This window comes from Plectropomus leopardus, chromosome 18 (assembly GCF_026936395.1).
Source record: "Plectropomus leopardus strain MGB_pleo_1.0 chromosome 18, ASM2693639v1, whole genome shotgun sequence".
Taxonomy (NCBI): domain Eukaryota; kingdom Metazoa; phylum Chordata; class Actinopteri; order Perciformes; family Serranidae; genus Plectropomus; species Plectropomus leopardus.
The window spans coordinates 12,823,310-12,849,327 of NC_142193.1; the positions used below are offsets into that span (position 1 = coordinate 12,823,310).

General features: G+C 40.5%; 1 protein-coding gene across 1 annotated transcript; it reads right to left on the minus strand.

The window, feature by feature from the left end:
* Positions 1-247: 247 nt before the first annotated feature.
* cntnap1 (contactin associated protein 1) lies at positions 248-25,768 on the minus strand. Its single transcript, XM_042505239.2, has 24 exons — positions 24,901-25,768; positions 19,676-19,777; positions 17,919-18,112; positions 17,475-17,628; positions 16,913-17,116; positions 16,415-16,599; positions 15,987-16,136; positions 15,581-15,842; positions 14,368-14,517; positions 14,098-14,272; positions 13,583-13,689; positions 13,341-13,463; positions 12,780-12,983; positions 12,530-12,686; positions 12,320-12,447; positions 11,196-11,369; positions 10,881-11,099; positions 10,529-10,768; positions 10,194-10,433; positions 9,869-9,996; positions 9,611-9,704; positions 8,244-8,474; positions 8,112-8,156; positions 248-5,174 (listed from the first exon to the last, which is right to left on the minus strand). Exons 1-24 carry the CDS (start codon positions 24,959-24,961, stop codon positions 4,975-4,977), a joined length of 3,927 nt encoding a protein of 1,308 aa, XP_042361173.1. The 5' UTR covers positions 24,962-25,768; the 3' UTR covers positions 248-4,974.
* Positions 25,769-26,018: the final 250 nt, after the last annotated feature.

Here is a 26,018-nt window from a genome sequence, read left to right on the forward strand (position 1 = left end):
GCTTTGTAAAAAGGTAGCAACCAGGTGCCAGACTGTAAGCAGCAGGCATCCAAGAGACAGTGCTGGAAAAAAAAAACACGCAAATATAGCAAGGCGAAATGCCAAACAAAAGAGAATCTGGGGTTACCTTTCAATTTAACTCTCGCTGGCGAGCATGTTCACTAACAGTAACTGACAACCTGCGTGGTTTACCTTCAAAACCCCTTTGTGTTTAAATAGCATCTCACCTAAAACAACACAATGACAATTTCCTTCAAGCTTCTTTTATTGAGGTGACAGTTTGGCTTTGCCTTGATTTACACAGTAATGGTCATTTACAGTGAAAGTATTACAAAACAAAATCGAGCGGACTTAATTAAAGAAAAATTCCTAAATTTCTGTGTGATCACGAACACAACTGTAATGATCATTTCTGGTACCTTTCGTTGCAGAAGGATTTGGTTTGATGGTGCAGAGAAGTGGACTAACCTGCCTGCTACTCACTCTGGTGCTGTTGACAGGGTATCTGCAGATTCATACAAAGTATGAAAAAGTCTTAAGGCCTTTGTAAGTATTAAAATCTCTATAATAAATGTTCATAGAACTCTAGAATACCATGCAAATCATGACAATCTCAATTTAACCTTATGCTCCTTTACATTTTGTTTAGCATTTTAATTTTGTTTAATTTTTCCTAGGAAGCATTAAGCAGAAATCAGCAGATAGCCTGTCTGAGCTAACAACATCCCTCTGACATACTCCCTCTATTGGCTGCTTTATCCTAATCCCTTTTATTTCACCCTCACCTCTGCTAATAGGATGCTGGACACCTGATGGACACCTCAGGATTAGCTCAGCACAGATATGATATGATACCTGATACATACATCCAGGCCTTGTTTCTGTCTCACTCTACTACTGTTGGTGCACTACAATGAGTGTGTTGGTTAGTTGGTTTTAGTGCACGTTTGTTTTTTTAATGATAGTCATTTTTTCACATTGGTAGGTTGTATCTTGGTGGGCTAACTATGAATACACAAACATCTAAACATCCAATCAGTCACACACACACACGCTCCAGGGACCACACATGATTAACTAGTGAGAGGCAATGAAGTGACAATGCTAGGCCGAATGGTAGTAGTCCATTTACCAGTGAATACAGTGAGGTGTATACATTTATATGATACATGAGTCGACTCTTTCCTAATAGGCAACAAAGCATATTTGACACAAGTTTGCTGGCTTGCGCCTAATATGAACTTTGAATGGTGATTGTCCATTTAACAAAAACACAAACTATTCTTTCAAAAGTTTCACTCTGCTTGCTCACTTTTCAGTACCATTCATCTCATCACAGCATTCTTAAAAATATAGCCAGTTATGTCCGAATCTATACATCTTCACACATTGGTAGCAAGTCATGCCTTTTTACAGTAATTGCAGTTTTTACATTTACTGTACATCCTTTCAATGTACAATTTTGCACAGTTCTGCCCATCTGTAACGGAAGACACCAACAGCAATGTTGAGTTTTGGAGGTGTAGTAGTGCTACAGAGAACAAATACTGCACTTTCTTTATCCTGAGCATTCAAAAGCTATCATGAGTAAGTTTACTTTCAGTGCTAAGCAGCCTACAATGAAGACATCCTGTAGTGTCTGCTCATACATTACAGAGTCAGAGGATTTACATTCAAAGCACTCCATTCAACTGTTTTATAGAAACCATATGAATTAAAAAGTCGCCTAACACATTATTCATATATTCACGTATACACTCATTACATCCTACCTGTTATTATAGTGCATTTGCAAATTAAACATCATTGGTGGCTGAAAGAAGCTCCTATTATTGCATGTTACTGCAAAGTGAGGTCATGCTCTATTAATGCATAGCTATTATGTTACAGATGTTTTTTCCCCTCTTTTTTTTTCTACATACACGATACTGCTTTAGTATCAAGGAGAGCTGCGGTGAGTGATGATTGCCTGAAGCTTTGGTTGCATCACACATCAAACAAAATTTCATCTTGCCAGAGATTTCACTTGACTATATAGGTAGATTTTTTTTTAAACTTTTAAACAAGCAGCAGCAGTAGCGATGATGGTGTGGTCGGCTACTGTCCTACAGCAAAATTATTCAAGCTATATGAAGAAAGATTAGCATTTACACTCTTGTGGTCCTCTGTACATATGTTTTTGTGTGTGTACATGTGTGTTTACATGTGTGCTTCCCCATGTGGCCACAGGGAGCAGCTGTTTCCTGAAGGATGCTTATTACTCCAGATGATAGGATCGTGAGATTCTTTGTAATTCTGTTGTTAGATGTGTCTCAAACTCTGTAGCACCGAGCTGTTGGCAGCTTGACCATAATATAAGCAACCAGAAGTAAGACAGAAGAAATGAGGACTTAGACAATAATGTCACCCTGTCCCTGGCACGCTTCGTCACCTCAACTTTTGTTTTGATTCTGCAGTACACCACCAGCCTGTCAGCCCTCACACCTAGAGGAGTATCTTCTTATCATCACACTCTCATTCCCAAAGCCCCTTAAATGTGTTAGAAATCTGAGCATACTGTGATCGGCAAAGCTGCTATCTACTGACACTATGGCAATTCTGAACCACTTACATGTGCCATTCTGTATAGGTAATGCACTGTTATAGGCTGCAATACAACAAATATAAGCGTATACACCTTTTACAATCTTTATATGTATCATCTCAAAGCTCCATGCTTGTCAATGTGTTCTCTCTTCAGTTGGTTGTATTTATTCATGGACACCAGTTTTGTTTCAGGGATTTTTTTTGGATGGGGATTTTTGTGACACTGGTTAAATTCACTAGCTCTCAGATGTGTTCACTGCTCAACCCCAAGACGGATTATAAACTATGGTGTCATGATGATGTCCATGAGAGATTGTCATCAAAAGGTATGTCTTAGATGGCAATAAATCTATACAGTAAGATATTGGTAGCTTTAATCGGTCTCAAAAGTGGCTCAGAAAACAAATAAATCAATAAAATGTTTGGATACTTTAAAGGAATACTTCATCCACAAAAATGATTATTTGTATATCAATTACTCACCCCATGTTACCTTGACTTTGTGAGGTAAGATTGTTTTTCTCGCATGTCATGTGGGGGCAGAATCTAAAAGTAGGGTCCACATTTGAGAGAACTCATGCATTAAAAAGGCTCAAAAATATTTTCCTTTTAAATGTCTACAAACAGCTGCGGTCACGCAGATGCACATGCAGTTAAATTCAGTTAAACACAGCTAAAGTTAACTGGAGGGCTGGGGGATTTTGCTACTGCCGACATTATGTAAAACTGAAACTAAGAAGATACCGCTGGGTCTAGTCGTCTAATACTGTCGCTTTTGCAGGGATTTTGGCATAAGATCACAACACCAAAAGCCACGTTTCGTGGCTATATGACGCATTACCAATTGGCATCAGCTGAGAACACTGCCGGACAGAACCAGTCGCAGTGTTATGGATACACCACTGCACAAACCTGTCATGTTCCCCATGATACACCACTGGGCGATGCTAGGTTGAAAAGCTGCCAGTAATGATATATATAAGGAGCACGAATGTCCCTATATGGTGAACGGAGTGGGGTGGGCAGTGGATGGGTCTGACAAACCCAGGACTTTGACCCAGGTGTTTATGGTTTACTTCCCATCTGAATGTGATGGGGTTCTTTTTCCTACATCTAACCATGTACCATTTTTGCCTAAACCTAACCATCTGTACTGTTGTTGCCAAATCATAGGTATGTGCTTCAGTTTGCTCCTGGTGTTGGTTGTCATGTGCTTTTGTTGCCTAAACATAACCACATAGCCTAATCCCACCATATGCTTTTGTTGATCCAGGTATCAGTAGCAGTATCCCAGAACATCAACAGCAGATGCTGTCAACGCAAAAGTCCACTGACAAAGCAGCAATATGTGACGACTTGTGTGTGGAACAAGAGATTGGAGAGAACAAGAGATTGGAGAGATTGGAGCACACCCATGTCTGCAGGTACAATCCCTGCAGACACTAAAAATGGGCTGCTTGAGGACATCCACAAGTCCTCGGGATTGTTGCAGACATGGGTGGATCACATGGTAATTGTCATTAATCCAAGTTTCATTTATCCAGTTCTACGCTCAGTACTTCTCAAACAAATTCCTAGTAGCTAACACCTTACTTAAGGACAGTCTCTCACAAGGACGAGTAGCACACTTAGGCAAGCGTGTGCTTTAAAACTCTGCTCAGTAGAATACACAAGCAAAGTTTGTTTTAAATAGAAAGGTTTTAGCAAAAATGCATATGTCTGGGAAGTACTGAGCATATATCTATGAGACTTGGATTATAATGCACAAGTTGTGTAAGAGTTTTTATAAGGATATCTTGATATATTTTGCTGGTGTTTAACAAGGCCCCCATTTACTCCATTTTGTCAAGAATTTTCTCTGTTTGTGGATTGCTTTGTTCATTGTGGAGGCAAGTGAGAAAAACATTTTCTTTATGAATTGAAAGTAACACAGGGTGAGTTACTGATATACAAATGGTCGTTTTATGGGTGACGTATTCCTTCAAACTGATGTTAAAACTGTAACTTAACATCCCTTAAAATCCTGATCCCACAGTGTCTAATCTAAACCCTATCTGAATAAGCTATAATGGTTACTTCAGATCAAGCTTGTTCAGATGAGGCACTTCAGTATTTCACCCTGCAATACAGTGTGAGACTTGTTGGCTACTCACAGCAACATGGGGCTTGATGTGAACTTTTAAGCCTTACCAAAATACAGACTATGTAGAGCACCAGGCATCTGATCCCACTCAACCCGGGGAAAGGAACTCAAATGAAAATGTAAAAAAAGAGAACGAAAGAATTATAAAACTTAATACAGGTATCTGTGGTTGTTGTAAGTGCTGTTTCCCTCTCCCCAACCCCCTGTCAAATCCCACCCGCTGTCCCAAAGGTCCTGTTGATGTGCTAGTCGCTCCTGAACTCCTCTTCAATTTCTGGGAGGTTCTTTTTTTCTCTCCTCAGGGTCTCAGTAAGCGGCCTGGCGCTGCTGGGGGACTCCAGGTTCTTGGGTTCATTGGTGCGGTAGCTGCCCTTCTGCTGGTACGCATAGACATAGATGCTGTACAGGCCTCCGAAGAGCAGCAGCAGTGCCAGGATGACAATGACTGAGGGATAAAAATAGCACAGTCAGAGTTAATCTGCAACACAATGAGGAAAGAGGAGCTTCTAGAAATACTGATGAGGAGCAGGAACAGACTGACTGCATTTTAAATGCTACATTTTCACAGTCAAACTGTTGTGTGTATTTAGGTCTGATGCTATCTATAAAGATAATAAGATAACTCCTGTGTCTTAACGAGCCGTCTCTAACATCCAAGTCCGGTTTCTAATAAAACGTCAAAACGTCACAAAGAAGCTACATCAGCAATACTTAAATACATAAATCCCGTTGTTTGTATTTCTGCAACATCTTTGATGCCATGTGCTTTGTATCTAATTTTATTTTTACAAACTTCACATTCCCACATTCTTCCATCACTGACACTGTCATTTTAAACGTCTGCTCAGCCTATGTATCCCAAGCTACCAAGTTCCTAAAATGTGGTGCTGAAAAATAAGGCCAATGTGAGGTGCCAAAACTGCAGTTCCTCGAAAGGCCACTTGAGGCTGGCTCCAGAAGCACATCAAACACCTTCACACCGATGTTGAAATAAATTTGTTATATTAGGTAAGATGTAAGATGATTTTTTTAGCCATTGAGCTCTTAAACAGAAATGGTTTGTGATTGTGTAATTGTTCAGTGGCGCAGGGTAAAATGGTTGTGTTTTTCATTTTCTAACTGGCTAAGTAGCATCTTAAATCCATCCTGTCAGTCTTTCCTTTTTTGAATGACATACAGACTGATGCTGCCTGTTGGTATGGAGAGTTATTTCCTCTTACACAGGCACAGAACGTACATGCTAGTAAGCTGTTAGCTGTAGTCTTTGCGTTGTGCTCAGGTGCAATTTTTTGGCCAAGACACAGGCAATGTAAAGCTATGCAACAGTCAGCCTTCTTGTTCTTTATTGTCAATTTGATGTGTCTGGACCTTTAGAGATACTCCTCACATGCAGCTAACATGATTGTTAAGGGTCATGTCAGCCTCCAAAATGATTCCCTAGATTTGTGATGTGGTCACTTGTTTTACAAGATTGTGACTCTGAGTATTCACAGACCAGCTGCCTCTGAGCCTTGAAGCTGTTGAAGCTGTTGCTTCACAACTAAAGGTTCAGACTTCCTGTCATTTCTGGGTGAAGTTTTAATGTTGCCTCTGTGTTTGCTTGGGTTTCCTGTCACACACCAAAGCAGGTCAGCTGAACTGGTGACATTAAATTGCCTGTAGGTGGGTGTTTGTTTGTCAGTCTGTCAGTGTGTTCACTGCGTAATGGACCGGCAAAATATCTGCAGTGTCTCCCAGCCTTTTCTGCTAATGCATGCTGGGACAGGCCTCAGCCCCTCAGGTTCATACTCTCAATAAATGTTTATAGATAGAGAATGGATCGATACTGCTGATGCCCTTCAAAAGATATACAGCACCAAACACTGAGCAGCAAAAAAGCACACATAATATTTTAAGTAATATTGTCAAATGAAGGATGGATAATGTAAAAACAGATGTCTTTAATCTCCCTGCAACAGAATTTGCACACCAGCAGTTTTGTTTTACAGCCACATTTAAACAAGTGGTGTCATTTTATCCCGAGCAGTATATCAAACAAGGACGATGTCTGATAACCAGGGGGGACAATTGTTTGGATGATTGAAAGGCACACCAATCTTTAATGACACGCTGATGTCCTGCATTAGCATAATACCCCTGAATCTGAATGATCCATTAAGCCGAAGCATCTATCAATGATGAACAGTAAGCTGGGGCCCATGCAGACTAAATATAGCTGATCCGGTAAAGGTCTCAGACAGGGATGGAGCAGAGAGTCTCTCTGCCGCAGTTTAATCCTGAGATTCCAGCCTCTCCTGCTCATCAGGGAGACCTGCTCTAATTTTTCCCTTCGTCTGTAATGCTGCGCCGCAAACCACTCAACCAGTCTCAACACTCCTCTTGTAATAAGGTGCAGCGTTGTCACAGGGATTAAATAAGTGAAGAAGTATATTAAATATTGATGTTTTACAGAAATCCATAGATATAGAGAGGAAAAATGCATTTGTCATATTTCAGCCTCTGTTTCATGCTCTTGTTTTAATGCATTTATGTCTGTGTTTACAGATATGGTCACTTGTTTCACATGAAAATGATGAATGACAAAAAAAAACAAAAAACAATTTCCTAATATTTCTAACTGTCTCATAGCATAGGCAGCTTTTTTTTAAAAAATGATCAAAATATGTTTTATTGTATTGTAGTCTTTCTTTGTTGTTGCCTGTTGCTTCTACATGATTCTATTGCCTTGCATTTGGAAATTTGTATCATGTGATAAAGGAATAGAGGCGTAATGCACTATTAAAGTTACTGAACTCATTGTAAATGATCTATTTCTAGATATGGTTTATGTATACATTTGTAAGTCTAAGTACATAACAGACATTTTAAAGCGACAAATCATTGGTCTATCTCTTGATTAATATGCCTATTTTACTAAAAATGCATTTTATTCATATACTTAAGTAGATTAAAAAGATATTCTGACTTCAGTTAAATTGAATAAAATATAATCTTAGTTTAGACTAAATAATGCATTAGAAATTACGGACTGTTAAGTTTTCAATGGATGTTTTCTTTTTCTTTTTTTGTCCAACAGACGTTTGAAATTACGCTCAAGCGCCCACACTGGAACCTGACAACGCTGCTCTAATTTAGGATTAGAGGATTTTAGGAAAAAAAGGAAAGAAAATTTCAAACGGCTGATTTGTGTCAGCTGGGAGAGGAGTGAATAAAACAGAAGCAAGGCGGAGAAGCAGTTCTTCAAAATGAACTAAATAAACAGCTAAATTTCACATTAGTAGTCTGATTTCTTTAATGCAGCCAGTCAGATATGCAGTATGTGTGTACATAGGGCAATGTCTCACCAGAGAGTAATAAAGAATAGAAAAAACAATAATCTTACCTGTTATCCAAAACAGGCCCAGGTCATCATGGATATAAAAATACTCTGAAAGGAAGAGGTACACAGATAAGTCAATCTCAACAAAATAATATTCTTTTTTGTACTGATGCATTATGGGACATATAAACTCACCTATGGTGGTAAACCAGGGGTCAACTTCCCAAGGTACATAACCCAGGATCGGAGGGAATGCACCACAATTGGACTCAGATACGTAGCCTTGTGTCGTGACAGGAGGGTCTGTTTCATTTGGACGGAATAAGGCCTTTAAAGGTGCGTAGACGTTGTATCTCACCCCAGATATGCAGCCTATGAAGCCTGGAGCATTATGCCTCTGGATCTCATAGTCAATGTCACCGACCTCTGAAAGAGCAAACAACAATAAAACACCAACAACATTCCCACTTAAAATAGCCACAGTATGCCATTCTGCTAAATCTGTGCCTTTTCTGTCCTCAGGACATTATATTCATAAATATGCATGAAAAGTATTTGTATAATATATTCTGTCATTAAGCAATGGGTCCTGTACTTAGTCCTAATTGCAACATGAAGATATATCATATAAAACTTCTATAAAAACTACCTAGAACGCTAAAAAAAAAAAAAAAAAAAAAAAAAATTAGTATTACGCTTTATCATGAATTTTTTTTTAATCTTTCATAAATATATGTATTACTGTGTGCCACTATTTCCATTTTAAATACAAAATACATAATCTCATTGGATAAGATAATTCATATGTTAATCAAAAAGTACATTTTGGTTGTGTCCACAGCTACATTCGGCCCTGACAAAACATGGCAAACGTATTCAAACAAAATTGTTATGTTACACAAGCACACTGCATTTCAGTAGGGCATTCAGTTCATTCAGTTTAATTCAAAGGGCTTTATTGGTATGGGAAACATTTGTGTTGCCAAAGCAAGTGTAAAATATAAACAACAAAAAAAAGTACATTAAATAAAGATCTAGCGGACTGGTTTTCAGTCAGTCCTGTTGCCCTGACCCCTCTATATAAATTTGGAACATTCCAAAAGTCACCTGATAAACAGGAAGTAACATTGTTTGAATCTACTGAAAGCCATGGACAGAAAAGTAAGTGCACTCACTCTGTCTTCTGTCCTGTTGCCTAAATTACTTCTTAGATGGTACTGGTTTTTTAGATAGTTGAAAAAGTGCTGATGATTTCATGCATTTCCATTGATGTCACGTGACTACATTTTGTGCATTTACTAATGCTCTGCAAAAAACTCAGTCCTGTTTCTCATATGAACCGTCTTCCATGTAAAGACCTTGTGAAGAAAAAAAAAGCCTTAGATCGACCATTACACATTTTTAACAGTTGTGCAGTGCTGAAATAAAGATAAAGAATGAAGTTTAAATTTTAAAATTTACAAAATGAAAAAGACACAGATTCTGCAGAAAGGCCTGCTGGCAGCACAATAAAAACATAAGGCTTCGTGTTTTCATCAACTCATTGTAAACTAGGTGTTTACCCATCACTCTGCCCAGGAACATGGACTTCGGAGAGTCAAATCGTGCGTCCTCCACTAAGGTTATCTTTTCCACTATGGGCTCCATGTAATCCACCTGTGGGTAGGGGATAATAAGGTAAGATATGGTTATGGTCTTTATTCTGGTGAAGGTGAATGCACAACTGTCAATCACTTTTCGACACATAATCCATTATTTGACTGAAGATAACATTAACCACAGATCAGAGTTTACAGAGTGACAGCAGTGGCAGCATGAACCTGTGTTTTGATGGTTCTGTTGTGTCTGGTTATGTTGACATAGTGGGGATATCCATCTGCCAGGTTTCTGTGAGTCAGCTGGTACTTATGTGTGATGAGCCCCAGCTTATACCTTAGATCTACACTGCCTGTTGGGAGAGAGACAGCAAAACATATCAATAACATGTATTGTTTTAAACAATAACTGCATTACATCTACTAATGTCTTAGTTTTGTGAGTTTCTGAGTCTCTAATCTGTGAAATAAATTAATTTGCTGCCCTAATTGTACTTCAGAAAGTCCAGCTTTCACATTCTCAGACAAATTGTTTCTGAGCTTCTCCTACCGTCGGTCTTGAGGATGATAGCAATATAGTCTTGGACAAAGGAGCTGATGTAGAGCAACACGGCTGGCGTGTGAACGGTGCTGAAGCTGAACTCTATGTCATCTGCTGTGTCATTGTAGCCCAGGCTGAAGTTGTCGTAGTGCGGGTCGATCCAGTTGGCCCACGCTGCTTCGTCTGTGACCGGCTTTTTTCGTATGTTGTATCTCATCCATGAGCCAATCTCAAAGTATGCTCCAATGTCTGAGAAAAGATCATTGTGGAATTAGATATTTTTTGCAAAGTACTGCTGCAGATGATGTTTATTTGATGGTTTTGTCATGGATCTATGATCTCACCTTTATGGCAGTAGAAACCATCAAAAGCTGTGTTGTTGCAGTCACAAGTGTAGGAAGCATAGCCCTCTATACACTGGCCGCTGTTTCTGCATGGTATGGTAGCATTGAGACACTGTCCAGTACAGTTCCTTCTTATACCCTGTTCTTCATTTACTTTGCTCTCGAGATCAAGAGGAACACCGTTCATTCGTAACCCTCGAAGACACCCCAAGAAGGGTCTCAGGGTGCGGTTGGCTGCACCTAGTACAAAGAATACTTTTATCAGCGGTTTTTCAAAGTTTAGAGGGGATACATTAGATATACTGTATGGAGTGCCAGTTTAAATATCCAGAGTTCACCTCAGGAAACTTACCTACTAGGACAGGATGCGTAAACTTCATGGTGACAAAGGTCTGACCTGGAAAACGTGTGACAGCCCAAGGCTGATAATCAACCTTAATCCTAGCCAGCTTCACATTTATCTCAGCCTGAACAAAGTGCCACTCATTGTCATTGAGAGGCACAGGGGAACGTAGTGTCACATTAAGGATGCCGTCGCCAACCATAAATATAAACACAAGGTTATGGGTTGCTGGAAGAGAAAAAAAGAAAAATTAAGAATTTGCTGTAATTCTTTGATAAATCTTTCAAGTGTAGGAGGAGAGTAGCTCCCTGCTAGTCAACTCACTATTCAACTCTATACGTATGAAGTTTCTAAGTTGGTCATCAGAGTTCTCCAAAAAGACGCCAGGTACACGATAGGTTTTGAAGTGGAAGGAGATGTCAGCACTGGAACCAGGCCTGAAGGTGGGGAAGGTTATGTAGGTGGGCTTGGTGAAGGCAATGGTGTTCCAAATATTTCCTGTGGAATACATTGAAAAAGAAATATATATATTAGAGGTGCGATGATTCCATATTGTCGCACCACTTTAGTAACAATACAATGTTACTGTAATTTTAAACATTTTGCAGTGAGTATTATAATGACATGTATTGCTATTTATTACCATTTTTCAACCATAAATTATGTCCCCAAAGAAAAAAATTGTCAACATCTACGGAGATAAAGTGTCTTACTTCAATCATTTTTATTACAGTAAAATGTGTCTAGTGGAATGAAAAGGCAAGTTTATTACTGTAGTAGGTTACCAAAGTCTTATTTGTAGTTTTTAATATGAATAGTTTAAATAATAAAAATCGAAAAGAAAAAAAAATCATACCAGGTGTCAGTCAAGGGTTTGGATAAAAAAATGATACAGCTGGTATCACAGTATTTTAGTGTGGCAGTGTCATACTGATACACTGATGCCAAGTATCACATTTTTATTACAAATACAAGTTAACGAGGTCAAATAATAAAATAAATTGCTTCTTCAGTCAACTAAATACATTTTGTTGCATTAAAAACAATTTAAGTGTGATGAACAGACTGAAACTTTGTCTTATAAGATAAAACTGATGTTGACAAAGTTTTCCTTTGGGGACATAATTTGCATTTTAATAAAAGTAATAAATCACAATGTATCCCAGTATATGTTATTAAAAATACTCAGCATATTGCAAAACTTTTAAAATCACAATCATATTGTATTGTGACTTAAGAACTGTGATAATATCAAATCTTGGGGCCCCTGATTTCCACTCCTAGCATCTGTGTATCAATGCAATATATATAAAACTACACAACATATCACGATATGAAGCTGTATCAATTTTTCCTTCACCCCTAATATATATCAAAAAAACTTCTTAACCCTTCAACAAGGCTAAACATCACACTGTGCAGGCACAACCCATAATATTTAAGCTCACTGTCGCCATGGCAGCGGAGAGGCCCGACAGTGAAGTGTGCTTCTGAGCCGGTCCTGTTGGTGTCCCCGACTACCACCTTCCTCACAGGCAGATGGTCTTTCCAGTCCAAATAGCCCTTATCTGAGAACCTGAAAAGCCACAGCAGAGACGTAAAACATTCATCCTCAGTGCAAATACAAGCTAAACCTGCACAATGTGTCCCCCGCTCACCATTGTCTATAGTCAGCATCACAGTTGCATTGAAACTTGGGGTCAATGCAGGTTTGGTTGATAGCACAGCCGCACTTTTGGACTTCTCTGAATGTTCCGCCCCAGTAATAGTGACTCTCATTGTTACGACCGATCCAGTAACCAAAAGGTCTTCCATCTGTTTTGAAAAAGAAATATTGAGTTAGTTTGCTATTTTTCTCCTTTCCCATGAGCACAAAACCAAATCAATAAGCTGAGTGATGCCACTCACTGGGGGTGTTGAGGAGACGAGACTTGTAGCAGGAGTAGTCAATCCACTGCTCACAGTACATGGAGGTGTTGGCTAGAGCAGTGACTTCATCCCAAGAGGCGTTCCAGTAGTTGACGTCTCCTATATACGGCTGGTCTATTGAACTCCCAGTCACTCTGGTACCATCCACACGGTCATTCAAAATAACTGTCCAAGCTTTATATGCTGTAAAGAGGCATGACAGATACAGGTCATAGTGATTAAATGTTAAAAGGAAGGATGGATGGGAATATTAATGTAAGAAAAATGAAAAGAAATTGAAAGCCTGAATGTGAACAGAGAGGTTAGAGATAGAAAATTCACACTTTCCAACACACACGCAGAGCACAGGGAGAAACAGCTGAACCTATCTTGTTTTATACACCCGTTTTAATTTCCCATGAAATTTCAGCACACATTTCTCATTACAGAAACACGATAACCTGACTCCCCAACTTTTCATTAACAACCCACAGAGGAGCCAGCAAACACTGAACACAGTGCTGATGAAGCTGTATTTTGTTAGTGACAGTGATTACTTACACTTCATTTTGCAGTACACTTCAAATGGTTTCAGCGGTCCGCTCAGATCAGGATCGATGGTGTAGTTTCCAGACCAATACTTGCCACTGAGTCGGTAGGCCTCGCATGACTCTTTATAAACCGCTGTTGGAGAAGTGAGATGATCGATTTGTTGTTATTAGGAAGAAATATGGCATGGGTCAAGTGTAATCAACCGTAAAGAAATACTTATTACAGTTATAAGATTGCCAGCCAGCACTTACACATGTGACACACTTCTCCTTTATAGCCTGTGTTCTCACACACACAGATAAAGTCATCCCAGGACTGGATGCATCTGCCTTCATGTTCACAGGGATTTGGACTACACCTGAAAACAAAACATGCACTTATACTGAGTATTTTGATGTTACAAAATTGAAAGATACAAAAGTGTGTCATTTTCTTCTTTTCATTTCCACATTTTCTACTGTCTCTGTTAGTTGCCACCAGCTCTAAACAAGTGATGTTTCAATCTTAAGACAATTACGTGCCAAAAGCTGCACAAACATCTTGAATGACTTCACATTACTTTGAGGCAATAAAAAAGCCAGGATGATGTAGAAATAATGAATCCTCATAGGAATATGTGTGTTTATATAGGATTATGGTATGATAGCGGCACATAATGACTCAAACAACATAAAAAGATAGATGCAGTTTTTTTCTGCTATTAATTAAATCATTTCAGTCATGTATGCTTTATGCTACATATTGTAAATTAGGTTTTATTTCCTACCTGTCAGTGATGCCACAGGTGCCCAGCAACAGCTCAGCATAGCGCCCCCACTGTCGCTGCAGAATAATGTCGATATCAAGCTGTTCATTGTCTATGAAGATATGCTGCATACAGCCATGGAAGCGGTTCAGTTTGGTTTCACACTTCCTTATTGTGTTGTTGGTTTTCGGACAACCTATGCGCAGGATAGCAAATGTATGAAATTGACAATGCAGACTTGTCAACTGATTTTGTAAGTTGTCAGAAATTATTTTGAAGTCATTGACTCACCTCCAAAAAAATAGCGGTCCCCTGTGCGAATTGTGAAAGGGTTGGTGATCCTTAGTGGAGAGCCCTCCTCCTCATCAAGTGTGAGAGTCAGCAGGTTGTCTCTGGCAGCCAAATCCACTGTATGCCAGTAGCCATCATTTAGCCTGTAGCCTAAGATTGGAGAAATGATTTCATGTGATATTTCTACTATCAGATCCATTACAGAGATCACATGCATAATGTAATGCACATTTATCCAGACCATTACTGCAATGTGATGCTGTAGATGTTGGCTGCAGTAAAATGTATTTTTGCCACCTAAAGAAATCTATATTATTTTGAGTGTTTGCTATATTTGAAATATTTTCTCGTCATTACCTTACACAATAACCAATCAAGGCTGCACTAGACAAGCAATTCCTGTGTTTTGCAAGGTAAAATAACTAGAGAAAACAGCTCCAGTTCTTCATCGGAAAATGACATGGGAAAGCAGAGAAAATATTCTTAATACAGCGCACACTTAAACTGATATAGATGTCAAATTGAGGCAGTGTTTGCTTTTATGTACATGACACATGGGAGTTTCTACCTGAAGTTCTTATTTAAAAAAAACAACTGATTTGGTCAGTAGCTATATTGGTCATCTAAAGTGTTTGTTGCTTTTTTTTCTACCCATATTAAACCAAAAGCACAAGAGCACAAGTATAGGCTAAAGTGTGTGTTTATCTGCTTTAACATAAACTGCAAATGTCAACATGTCCGGCAACAAGTTAAGCCTCAATCTTTTAGCACAATATGTGCTATGCAGCCATTAAAGAGAATGCATGTTTAAGACCCCTTTTACAGGGTTATCAAATCAGCTGGAAACATTACATTGTTAGATGGAGACAGAGTTTTAAGCCATCTCACTAAATTGTAGCATTAACATTAGCTTAGTTAGCTAGCTACAACTGATGAAATCTGTTAGCGACAGTATTCACGATTGTTGGCTAGAAATCAGAGGTCTTCTTTGTCTTACTCTGTCTAAAATCAAGGACCCACTGTTTGAAGAAAATATGAATTTCCAGTAAAGTAAATCTGCTTTTATCACTGTATTGCATATGTGTGTGAGCAGAAGGGAAAGCTTGACAGACACAGCAATACTGACTAGGGGGCAAGGCATAGCAAACCGTCAAAGCCTTTAAATGTATCTTTTTTGTCATTTCTAGTGTGTTAAAAAATTGCATAAGCCCACCTGCAGCAAACTGGATTTTCTTCTTGCCGGGCTGGAATATAGTGACATTGATTTGTCCCTCACTTAGGCCTAGCTCAAGGGCACCCAGGTCATCAGCAAATCTCGTGAACATCAGCAGCCCTGTGTAGTCCCATGAGCGGAACTTAAACTTAACAAACATACGAGTCCTCCTGAAGAAGCCCGGCACCTGCAGGTAGTTGTTGGGCCCAGCGAAAGTCATCGGTTTGAGCAGAATGTCCCTGCAAGCGTAATGCATCTTTTTCTGAGGGTAAGAAAGAGAAATCAGAGCTCATTTACAATGAAAAAAATTTCGCTGATTGCTATTTTTTGTAAGCATTAATGGTGATCATAAGAAACAGTGATAGTGCTGGAATGTTGTACAATGGTTTTTACAGTGAAGCCCTACTTTTCGTGGGATGCGGATATCAGGGTCTTCTCTCTTAGCTTTGTCGATGATGTTGATGCCATTGATAAAGACATTCTCCAGGCAGCCACGGAAATTTGGTGTAGTGGGCAAGTGAGGCAAATTTTGCTCTATGACACCTCCTACATATAGCTAGGAGAAAGGTATTAAGGCACTCAGTCACCATAACCAACCAGAGAAAATAAATAAATAAATACATGCAATAGGTAAATCTTTAGCGTTTAAGTTAGATCATAACCAGCTTGTAACAAATATTTGGAGAACAATTACTTAGTAAAAGTCATTTGAAAGTGTCCTTCAAAGAACCATTCACTAAAAGAATTCAACATACCGCTCAGTGATCATTTTCTTTGTCTTAGCATTAAGTTTATACATTATAATTAGATAGATATGACCCCTATATGAGGTACCTGATTGTCCAGATCCAGGTGTGTGAACTCTCCTTTACAGATGGCTGTGACTTCATGACTGTCCACTGTGAAGTTCACCTGTCGACCAACACGCTTGATGGTGACATAGTGCCAGTGTAGATTATCAAGAAGGCTGCCAGCAGTCAGCGTAATGCGACCATCAACTTTGTGTATCACACTGCTCCCTGGGAAATAGAGGGAAATAACGGAGAGGTGGGCTAAATATATGGGGGAAAAAAACACAAACCAGCTCTAAAGAATGTAAAACTGAGAGAAACTTCAAGGCTACAGTCAAGAATGAAACCAGCAATGTTGATATCTCTCCCCCACACAACTCAGCTTTATTTCAGGATTAAGAAAAGCCTTCTTCTTTTTGAGATGGATGTCACTGTCATAATTGCCAATGACATCTCTTCCATAAATTCCAACTTTATGGGTCATCCCTGTGGGAATGTCTGTGTGCAACTTTATTTATCCAACAAACAACTCAGGCTGTACCTAGGCTGATGTGCAGGTAAAGACGACCTTTTTTCAACTCCAAGGTGAAGAGGTCTCCTTGAATCCCCTCACTGTGTAACAACAGACCATCCTGCTCGAGAGTCTTGAAGTTTATGGCGATATGGTCCTCTTGTGTACGGGACCTCTTTCCGGGGTACATGTAGACCACTGAGTCATCCCCATTGTACTGCAGCACATAGGAATCTGGAAGCAAAATTTCAAAAAGGGGTTCACTATTTCAGAAAATCACTGCAGAGGGTGTGAGGGGCATGTTAGTCTTATGTAGCATTTGTTTGAAAGGTTTTAAGAATTATCTGAGTAAACGCCACATGGCACATGTTCTTAGCTCATCGATGTGTTTGCATCTAGGGTATGATGTTCCTGAATATGAATCAGGTGACACTAAGCTTAGTCATTTATTAACAAGGACCATATTGTGGCATATTTTGCGCTTGGATTTAGTGGCATATTATCAAATGATTAAGCACTGTGATTGCAGAATGTCCCTGGATGTGAATCAGAGACAGTAAATCCCTGGGCAGTGTCCATCAGTCATGTTTACCGTAAGAGCAGCCATACAGCTCCAGCCTCACACCGATCTTCCCTCCATTCTCTGTGTTCCAGGCCAGAGGCAGCAGACGAATGTGTTTAGCAGTAAAGGCGTAATGGAAGACATTCCTCTTCACCTGATAATAATTCCAGTTTGCAGGCAGCGTCTGCAAACAGATGAAAGCAGGGATATAGGGAAGAGAGTTATTGAGACACTGCAATGGTGTTAACATCTTATTAAGGGACTGGAGATGAACTGATGATGAGATTAGCTTTGTCAGTGTTGAGAGAGATAATATGCTGTGGTGTCTTTGTTTCTGTGCCAGTGACAATGAATTTAATAGAACACCCACTGAATAGGATCAGCTGTAAAGATTACATTTGACTAGTTAATCCACACTTCATCCCTGTTATGGCCCTCATCCCGCCCCAGCCATGCTGGCTCACTGACACCTACAGAGTTTCCTCCTTTCATGATGTACGGTGTCCAGGAATCTGGTCGGTCTCCATAGAGCAGGGTGTACTTGGTGATCCAGTCATAGGAGTTGAAGGTCCCCTGGGTGGCGATGGCCACCAGTCGATACTTCCTGCCCAGGTCTACCTGCAGCCATGGCTGTCTGTCCCTGGGGGATGGAGACCACCCACTGCTGCCTGAGGGAGGGAAGAGGAGTGTTTGACAAATACAGTTTGATTGGGATGAGATCATGAAAAAAGGAGCTGTGACATCAACTGAACTATTGGCAGCCATTTTAAACTGCTGTCAATTTTGGGGTGAGTACCTTAATAATCAAACAAATTTAGTATTCTGCAGATTACCCAATATAATTCTAATATATTTATCTAATTGTGGCTACATACTTATACTAGTACGAGACTCAGATGAGGAGTCTGTTGTGAACCACAATCAGCGACAAGCAGCTGTTTTAGAATAGTAAGTGTAGTGAACATCTTTTATATTATTTTTGTACTTTTTTATCCCGCTCTTTGTAATGACAAGTCCGCTCTGTGCTGGAGGTTTCAGGTTTCTTTGCTGTTGTTGTGTCAAAGTCTGTTTACCCTTTGATTTACCCTTTACCCTTCCCATATTAAACAGTGATTAAATTTTGTATTAGTGATGTACCTAATATAGCTTCTCTGGCATCATTGAATCTTAGATTTTGGGGAAGTACACATGCATCGCCCCCCTCAGTACAGTAGAGGAATGCAAAAATACCTCTCTATGACAAACTTTGCTTGGATACAAGTCAGTGTGCTATAGCCAAGTTCATTACTTTTAGGGGACAAAAACATAATAACACTTTATTTAACAGAGGAGGACTTTAATTAAGATCCCCGAGGCATTTAACAAGTCCCCAACTTTGACATATAGTACAGATACTGCAGTATCTGAAAGTTTAGTTTTTTCCACTGGAGGAATAACTCTTTGACATAATGAGCACTAATAATATTATCATGCCTAAATCGACCAGAGTTGCTTTTCCTGAAGTGCAACTGAATGCAGATGTCCACCAACAATATGTCAGTAATATATCAAAATTCTGTGCAATTACTGCAACAGAGCAGCTCAAAATGGCATTAAAAGTAAAACAGATCCTGTAAAAAAGGGTATTCATTGAATCATGCCCAGGCGGGCATCACATTTGGTGGTGTCTGGATACTGTTAGAGATAGAAACACTAGCCATGCAGCACACCAGAACCAAACCCAATATCAGATCTCTGTCAGCTTTATATTTAGAGTAAAAGAACAAAAGTCTATACACAGACCTTCATCTTCTATAGACATAGATTTAAGGTTTATATATTAATAATACATGTATTTGTCTGTAGCACAGGGCTTTCATTTTGATGCAATTAGAGACATTTCCATCTTAAATTGATGCAGAAAAGGCACAGATTTTTGCATAAAAATTCACCAGAATCCAAGAAAGTAAGTGTTTGGTGCTCCAGATTTCCTTGGGAGGATCCCCAACCCCTATTTCATATGTGTAGAACCCCCAAATGTTGAAACAAAACCTACACCCTCGCTAGATGTCATATCAGTTCCCCTCACATGGACCAAACTGTCAGTCTCCTGCTGTTTAGACTGCGAACCATGACAGAATGCACAAACCATAAACTTGAGATACATGATAAGTTAAAACATCCACAATTAGAATGTCTGTAAGATGAATGTTGTGAATTAACTCAACAACAATTAGGAATTAGGAACTTACCGTATAATTTGGCAAAATTTGCAGAGTACAGAAAGTTATATCTGGAAGAGGCCAGGAAGGAGGAGGCATAGAGGTTGGAGATCAGCGGATCAACACATTCTCCTGCAGTGACAATGAGGAAGACATCAAGGTCAGGAGTTATTTAACACTTCTCATAATTCAGCATCCATACATTTCTTTCAAAATGCTGCGGTTCTTGGCAACAAAGACTGGCCCAGCTGCACAGCTTGATAAGAAAAGAATATTTGCAGTTTAATTAGAAGCTTGTGTATGCCCCATTAGACATAAAAAATTTGGTTGGATCAATCCAATTGAATTCAAAGCGTAACACAAACATGTTTACTCTTTCTGCTGGTGAAGTTATACAGATCGTGAAGTCATAGATTAATATTCCACAGTAAAGCACAGTTCATAAATAGCCTCCTTATAAGGTGGGGGGCCAAGATTTATGAATCTAAGTGTCCTGACATCCGCATCATCTGCATGCATCATCTTTGCATCTCTTCTGAGGTTGGGTGGATCGAGTGGTGAAATATGAGACTGACAGCTCGTGATTATGCATGCTATCTATGAGATAAACTATTGTGAATGTCATGCGGTTACACAACACCCCCTTCCTATTTCAAAAGAGGTCTGATCTTGCACCGTTCGGTGTTGCAGAGGCAGAATAAAAATGACGCTGCTGCGTCACATGGATGTCTTTCTGTGTGTGTGTGTGTGTGTGTGTGTGTGTGTGTGTGTGTGTGTGTGTGTGTGTGTGTGTGTACGTGCCTGCCTATCAGTGCCTGCATGTGTGTATATTTCAGTGTGATTTCTTGAAAAAGTATGCAGTGCCATGGGCAGGAAAGTCGAAAGGCAAACTGAGACTGTTGCTTTGTCATGCTGAGATCTTGCTATTCTGCATGTGGCTATGAGACTGATAGGACCGTCACCCATCTGCTCAGGCTCGCTCCCCAGCCCACGGCTATTAAAACTGACCATAATTCTACCTAATCTCACTTGTGCCACTGCTGAGGATGAATGTGTGATGCCCTCACCTCAAGCTGCAAGAGAAACACTGTCTCATTTTAAGTGCCTAAGTATGCTCCCAAAAGATTTAATATAGATAGGCTAAGAAATACAGATGGATTGGGTTTTGCTAGAATATTAATGTAGGTAGATTGAAAGAAATTATCTGTGAGCACAGGACCAGCTTAAATAGGAATAAGGTATATTACAGAAGCTCTGATCTGACCTCTTCCTCCTCCCTGAATCAGTGTAATCCCCTCTAAATTTTTGGAGTTGTTAACCAGTAAACAGGAGGTCTGTCATTCTAAATTCCTGTTCGTATAATCACAGGTCATGGAGCACAAGAGAAAAGGCATTAGACAGTGACTAGAAACACAAAACGTTAACAGAATTAGTATGCAGTCTGCAGATGGAGCAAGATGAGGAAGGCTACTGCTGCATAGACTCAAAATTTAAATAACTTTGTCAGGGGGTTAGCAAACTGAGTGATCACACAGCAACTCCTGCAGAAATGAGGAAGTAGAGGGCTTTCATCCAGCGCTCTACGCTACCTTAAATAAAGCATGAAACACTCGCTAGCAATTTTACAGCACGAATACACCATTTTCTGTCTCATTCCATGAGAATGAGTTTGTCACATGAGCATGAGTTCTGTCACCTTTCGTGCAAGGACACGCTGCACATTAAGGTGGAGGAAATGTGCTGAGCAAGTGAAATGTGACCTTGACTTTGTGCCTCCGTGTGCCTCCCTGAAAGGCTTTCTCACCATCTCTGCCGTGCTGCAGTTGATTGAAAAAAGATTTCTGCCGCATCACTCCATTACACTGTGGAGGCTTTTCAAATGATATCACTGCTCCAGTGGCTTTCCAAACAAAAATGTTTAGTTGCTTTGTGCTGCAGTTACACAGGCAAGGCTCATTTGCTGCAAATGTCTTAAGGTGCACTGATTTGTTTTAATTCTTCAACTGCTAGTGAAAGGTGAAGAGTTTGACTTTAAATGTGGAGCTCCATCCCAGAATTCGGCAGGTTAACCAAGGCCACGAAGCTCCTCCTTATGGCAAGACTGTCACGCACTCCACACCCCCACCTATTCAACATCTTGCTTCGTCTCCCTCACTCTGAGTCCTCTTTCTCCTTTTATCTCCAAAAAATAATCCACTCTCTCTTGCTCTCACTGCATCCCATTACCTCATACTCTCGCTCATCATCTTGCTATTTTTTACTTCTCTCTGCTCTCTCTCTCTCTCTCTCTCTCTCTCTCTCTCTCTCTCTCTCTCCCCAAGTGGGCGTTGTCATGATGCAGTAGCTTAAGTGTACCTGAAGCCTGTGCAGAGCATCCAGTCACCAGGTTTTCACCCCTCTCCTTGTGATCCCTCCCTCTCTTCTCTGCACCACACAGAGTCTCTTTCTCGGTTTAGCATTAAGGAGCTGTGGGGAACAGCGTGGCTACGTAGAGCTCTAGCACCACTTGCTGAATCATCAGTCTGCTGTAAGTGTAGGCTGGCCCGTCTGGGCTGACACGTCATTACTGCTGGTTACATACAGTATGCAGAGACGCACCTCCTTTGCCTGTCACTAGCCTGTGATGCATGACAGCTGAGGAGTCAGACAGCAAAACCCTGTATGTGTACAACTGAATGCAGATGTCCACCGACAATATGTCAAAATACTGTTGCCATTACTGCAACAGAACAGCACAAAGGGGCAGTAGCAAGTGTAGCAGGCTCTGTTAAAGGGGTTTTAATAATTCAGTCATCCCCGAGCAGGCATCCCAGTGGGTGGTGTCTGGATACTGTTAGAGATAAAAACACAAACCATGCATCACAGCTGCCCAAACTCAATTTCAAATCTATCAGCTTAATATTCTGAGTAAAAAACAGAAGTCTCCACACAGAAAAGCATGTGCTAGATCAGGGGTTCCCAACTGGTGGGGTGCGGTCCAAAATTGGTACATGGGTAAATTCTGAATGGACTGCAAGTGACTACCAAATATGTCAAGTTTGTAAAAAACATACTTTATTTTGAATTTCTGGCACAAGGCTTTTAATTTGAAGTGCAATTTCCTGCTGTTCAGAGATCCTACTATTTTATTGCCCTGTTCTTGGTATTATTAACATGATGTGCCTTTGCAGCACTTTGATGTTATGGATCTTATAGCAATAAGATGCACTTTTTTGTTGCAGGAGTATTACTAAGTTTTAAGTAACTGTACTTTATTCTTGCAATGTTTTATTCAATTGTGTCCTGTGCCCACATGTTGTGTGCATTTTGTGAAATAAAATTGAATTTAATTTTTCTAATGTGTGGACCTTAAACCAGTGGCTAAGGACAAAATCTGGACCCCATGGCTGGACCAGTTGGAAACGACTGTTCTAGATACCATAGGCATAGATTTCAATATTTAGGACATGAGCATTTGCCCCCCATTCAAGTAGCAGAGGACTTGTATTTTCATGAAATTAAAGTCATTTTCTCATTAAACTGATGCAAAGGAGTATAAAACAATGCAGAAAAATGATTAAAATGCAGGATATCAAGTTTTTATTGCTCAACATTTCTTTGTGAGGGCCCCCATCCTCCATCTTTATGTGTCCCCCCAAATGTTGGATCAAAACCTTACACCATTGTTACATATCATATCAAATCCCTTCACATGGACCAAACTGTCACTCCCCTGCTACTTGGACTGCAAACCACGCATAAACCATCACAACCTCCTCATCCACATCCAAACACGCACTTTGTAGGGTGTGCCTCAGCCCCACCCCAGGCTGGGTCACTGTCCTGGGAAATTTGAGGCTCCATTTTAATCTGGCAGAGCTCCACTGTGCACTTAAACACAGCAGATATACAGTCAGCCTGGCCAATAAACAGGATCTACAACAAGCCAAACCCACAGGCCCCCACTTACTGGATAGTATTTGATGATCCAATGACGTTCACAAACTTCCACTCAGTTGCAGTCTTTGCTGCTCATTCACTTTTTAAATCTCTTAACACTACAGTAAGATACTGCCACTCACTTCCCAGCATGCCATGTGGCAGATCTCAGTGATCAGCAGCAGCATGGCATCATATGTAATGCAAACCACCTCAGGAATGTCATTCCCCTGCAATAACTTCTCAGAAAGAGATCAGAAAGTGGATCCATTTTCATTAAGTGCCAGAACTAATGCTGTGAACCTGCTTAAGTTTGTTTAACCAAATTGCAGCTATCAATAAGAAGTCACATGATAAAGCATCCCACCTCTCTGATCTCCCACTGATATAAAAAACTAATGAGTCATGCAATGCACTGTTTGGGGTAAATTAAAAGTAAATACCCTGTGAGGTCATCCTGGCACTGACATCACGCTCAAAGCTTATTTATATGCACACAAGCTCTGTGATAGAAGGATGGATGGCACCCTCATCGAACCCCAATTTTAGCCCCCAAACACAGCCCCACCTCTGTCCAGCTAAACCCACCACATGACTGCTTCACTGATCTTACAGTGAATAATGACTGCCTTGCCAGTTGAATCCACGCTCGTCGTGTGCAGGATGCGGGGATTTTTAGGGACAGGTGGTGGGAACACGGGCTTCCCAAAAAAAGTACTGCAGTGGGCTGGTCCCGGTCAGGACGCTGTGCCCTGCTCTCTCAACCGCCACTTTGAAAATCTGTTCCACGGATTTTTCACCCAACAACAACACACACGGTCAAAACGATACGGATATTATTATCAGAAACAAAATATACTCTGCATGCATCGTGCTTGGCAAAGAAGTCGAGACTTCTTTGCGGACACACGGTGCAGAAACTTGCGTGCTGCAGCACTGCAATGCAGACAGTCCAGCGCGATGGGGACAACCATGCGCACCTCCTGCAGGACCGACTCGCTTTGCCTCAACACTTTTTTTTTGTGTGTGTGATCCCACAAAACAACGCTTTACTAAAATCGCAATAGCCAAGACAAGCAGTGAAATTTCATGACCTGTGTTTTAAAGGCTGTCTGGATTTATCGCAACGTGTGCTGCCCTTCAACGATCTCAACACCCCGGGCTATACATTCTGCCCTCCGGTGGTATTTTCCGTTTATAATCTTGCAACTTTTTCTAAGCATATTGATCAGACGCTAAACATTATGCAGATAAGCCATGTATACACACTTTGACATATTTTAATCATATCATAGCAGCCCATAACACATGAACAATTGCTGTTTCACAAGACTTACGTGATGAGCAATGTTGAAAACCCAAAAATAAGAGGCATATGCTCAGTATTTTGCAAGTCATCCTTCACTTTAGGACACGTTTCTCCGCACAGGCTATTTTAATTAGATCGTAGATTGTTCTGCAGCATCCTCTCAACCCCCTTTTAGCCCAACTTTAACTCGCGCAGCTCCAACTCCTCTTCCCGGGATCTCGGGCAGCCTCTACCGGGGCGGGGACGCGCATCGGATGCTGGTGCTGATGCTGCGCTTCGCCGAGAGCGCGCACTTCTTCTTTTATATCCTTTAAACTGTTTAATTCACATGACCGTCATGTAATGGTGAGGCTCCTGTTTGATATGATCTAATTCAACATAGAGCAGAGGGCTTGTAGGCCAGGCGGAATCTGTGCCGTCCCCTCCGTAAGATGCTGGATGCAGTGGAGACTGGAAGGGAGGAAGGGGGAAAAACTTTTTCAGTCCGCAGTAGAGTGATGGTATTTTTCCAGAACAATTAACAATCATACGAAGTTGTCTCCAGTCTCAAAATAAGTCTTGTAGAACTGTTCAAAAACAACAATTTTCCATCTGGGATTTGGATCCTAGCATTAGCTGACTAAAGATATATTCCTCTTCTCTTCTTCCTTGGCATCTCATATCGTCCTCTGGCACACTTTTCGTGGCTGCCAGCTGGAGTGCACTGCACTAGTGAGGGGATGGTTAAGAAGTTTTTCTCTCCAGGAACAGCAGATCTGAACTTGAACCCCAAAATAGAGTCCGTAATATCCTATATCAGCAGCAGAAGCACATAGAATGACAATCACAGCAAACCAGCCGGCTGCACAGTTCTGCTGGGTGTCTTTATGACCTTGTCCAGGTACTCTGTCTGTGCCAGTGAATTCACAAACATGCCCAGAACAGAACAGGTTACAGGATGATGATGCCAGCTGTGCCTGAACTTATCCACATGCGCACACGCACACACACACATGGGGATGGGGGCGGGGTGAGTCTGAGGCAGAGGGGGATTTGTGGCAATGGGTGGCACATTGACCACAAAATAAAAAGGCTTTGGGATTAAGAAGTGGGTTTATGGGACGGCAGTGTGTCAGTGATGATGTGAGATTGAATGCCTGGGCCAGC

What these genes read in the sequence shown, in the direction of transcription:
- cntnap1 (XM_042505239.2), bottom strand. Translation starts at nt 24,961, where the DNA reads ATGACTTGCAAAATACTGAGCATATGCCTCTTATTTTTGGGTTTTCAA. An exon ending in TGGTTTCTACTGCCATAAAG is followed by an intron (nt 10,434 to 10,528) that starts GTGAGATCATAG and finishes ATCTTTTCTCAG; the next exon opens with ACATTGGAGCATACTTTGAG. An exon ending in CCCCTGGTTTACCACCATAG is followed by an intron (nt 8,157 to 8,243) that starts GTGAGTTTATAT and finishes TCTTCCTTTCAG; the next exon opens with AGTATTTTTATATCCATGAT.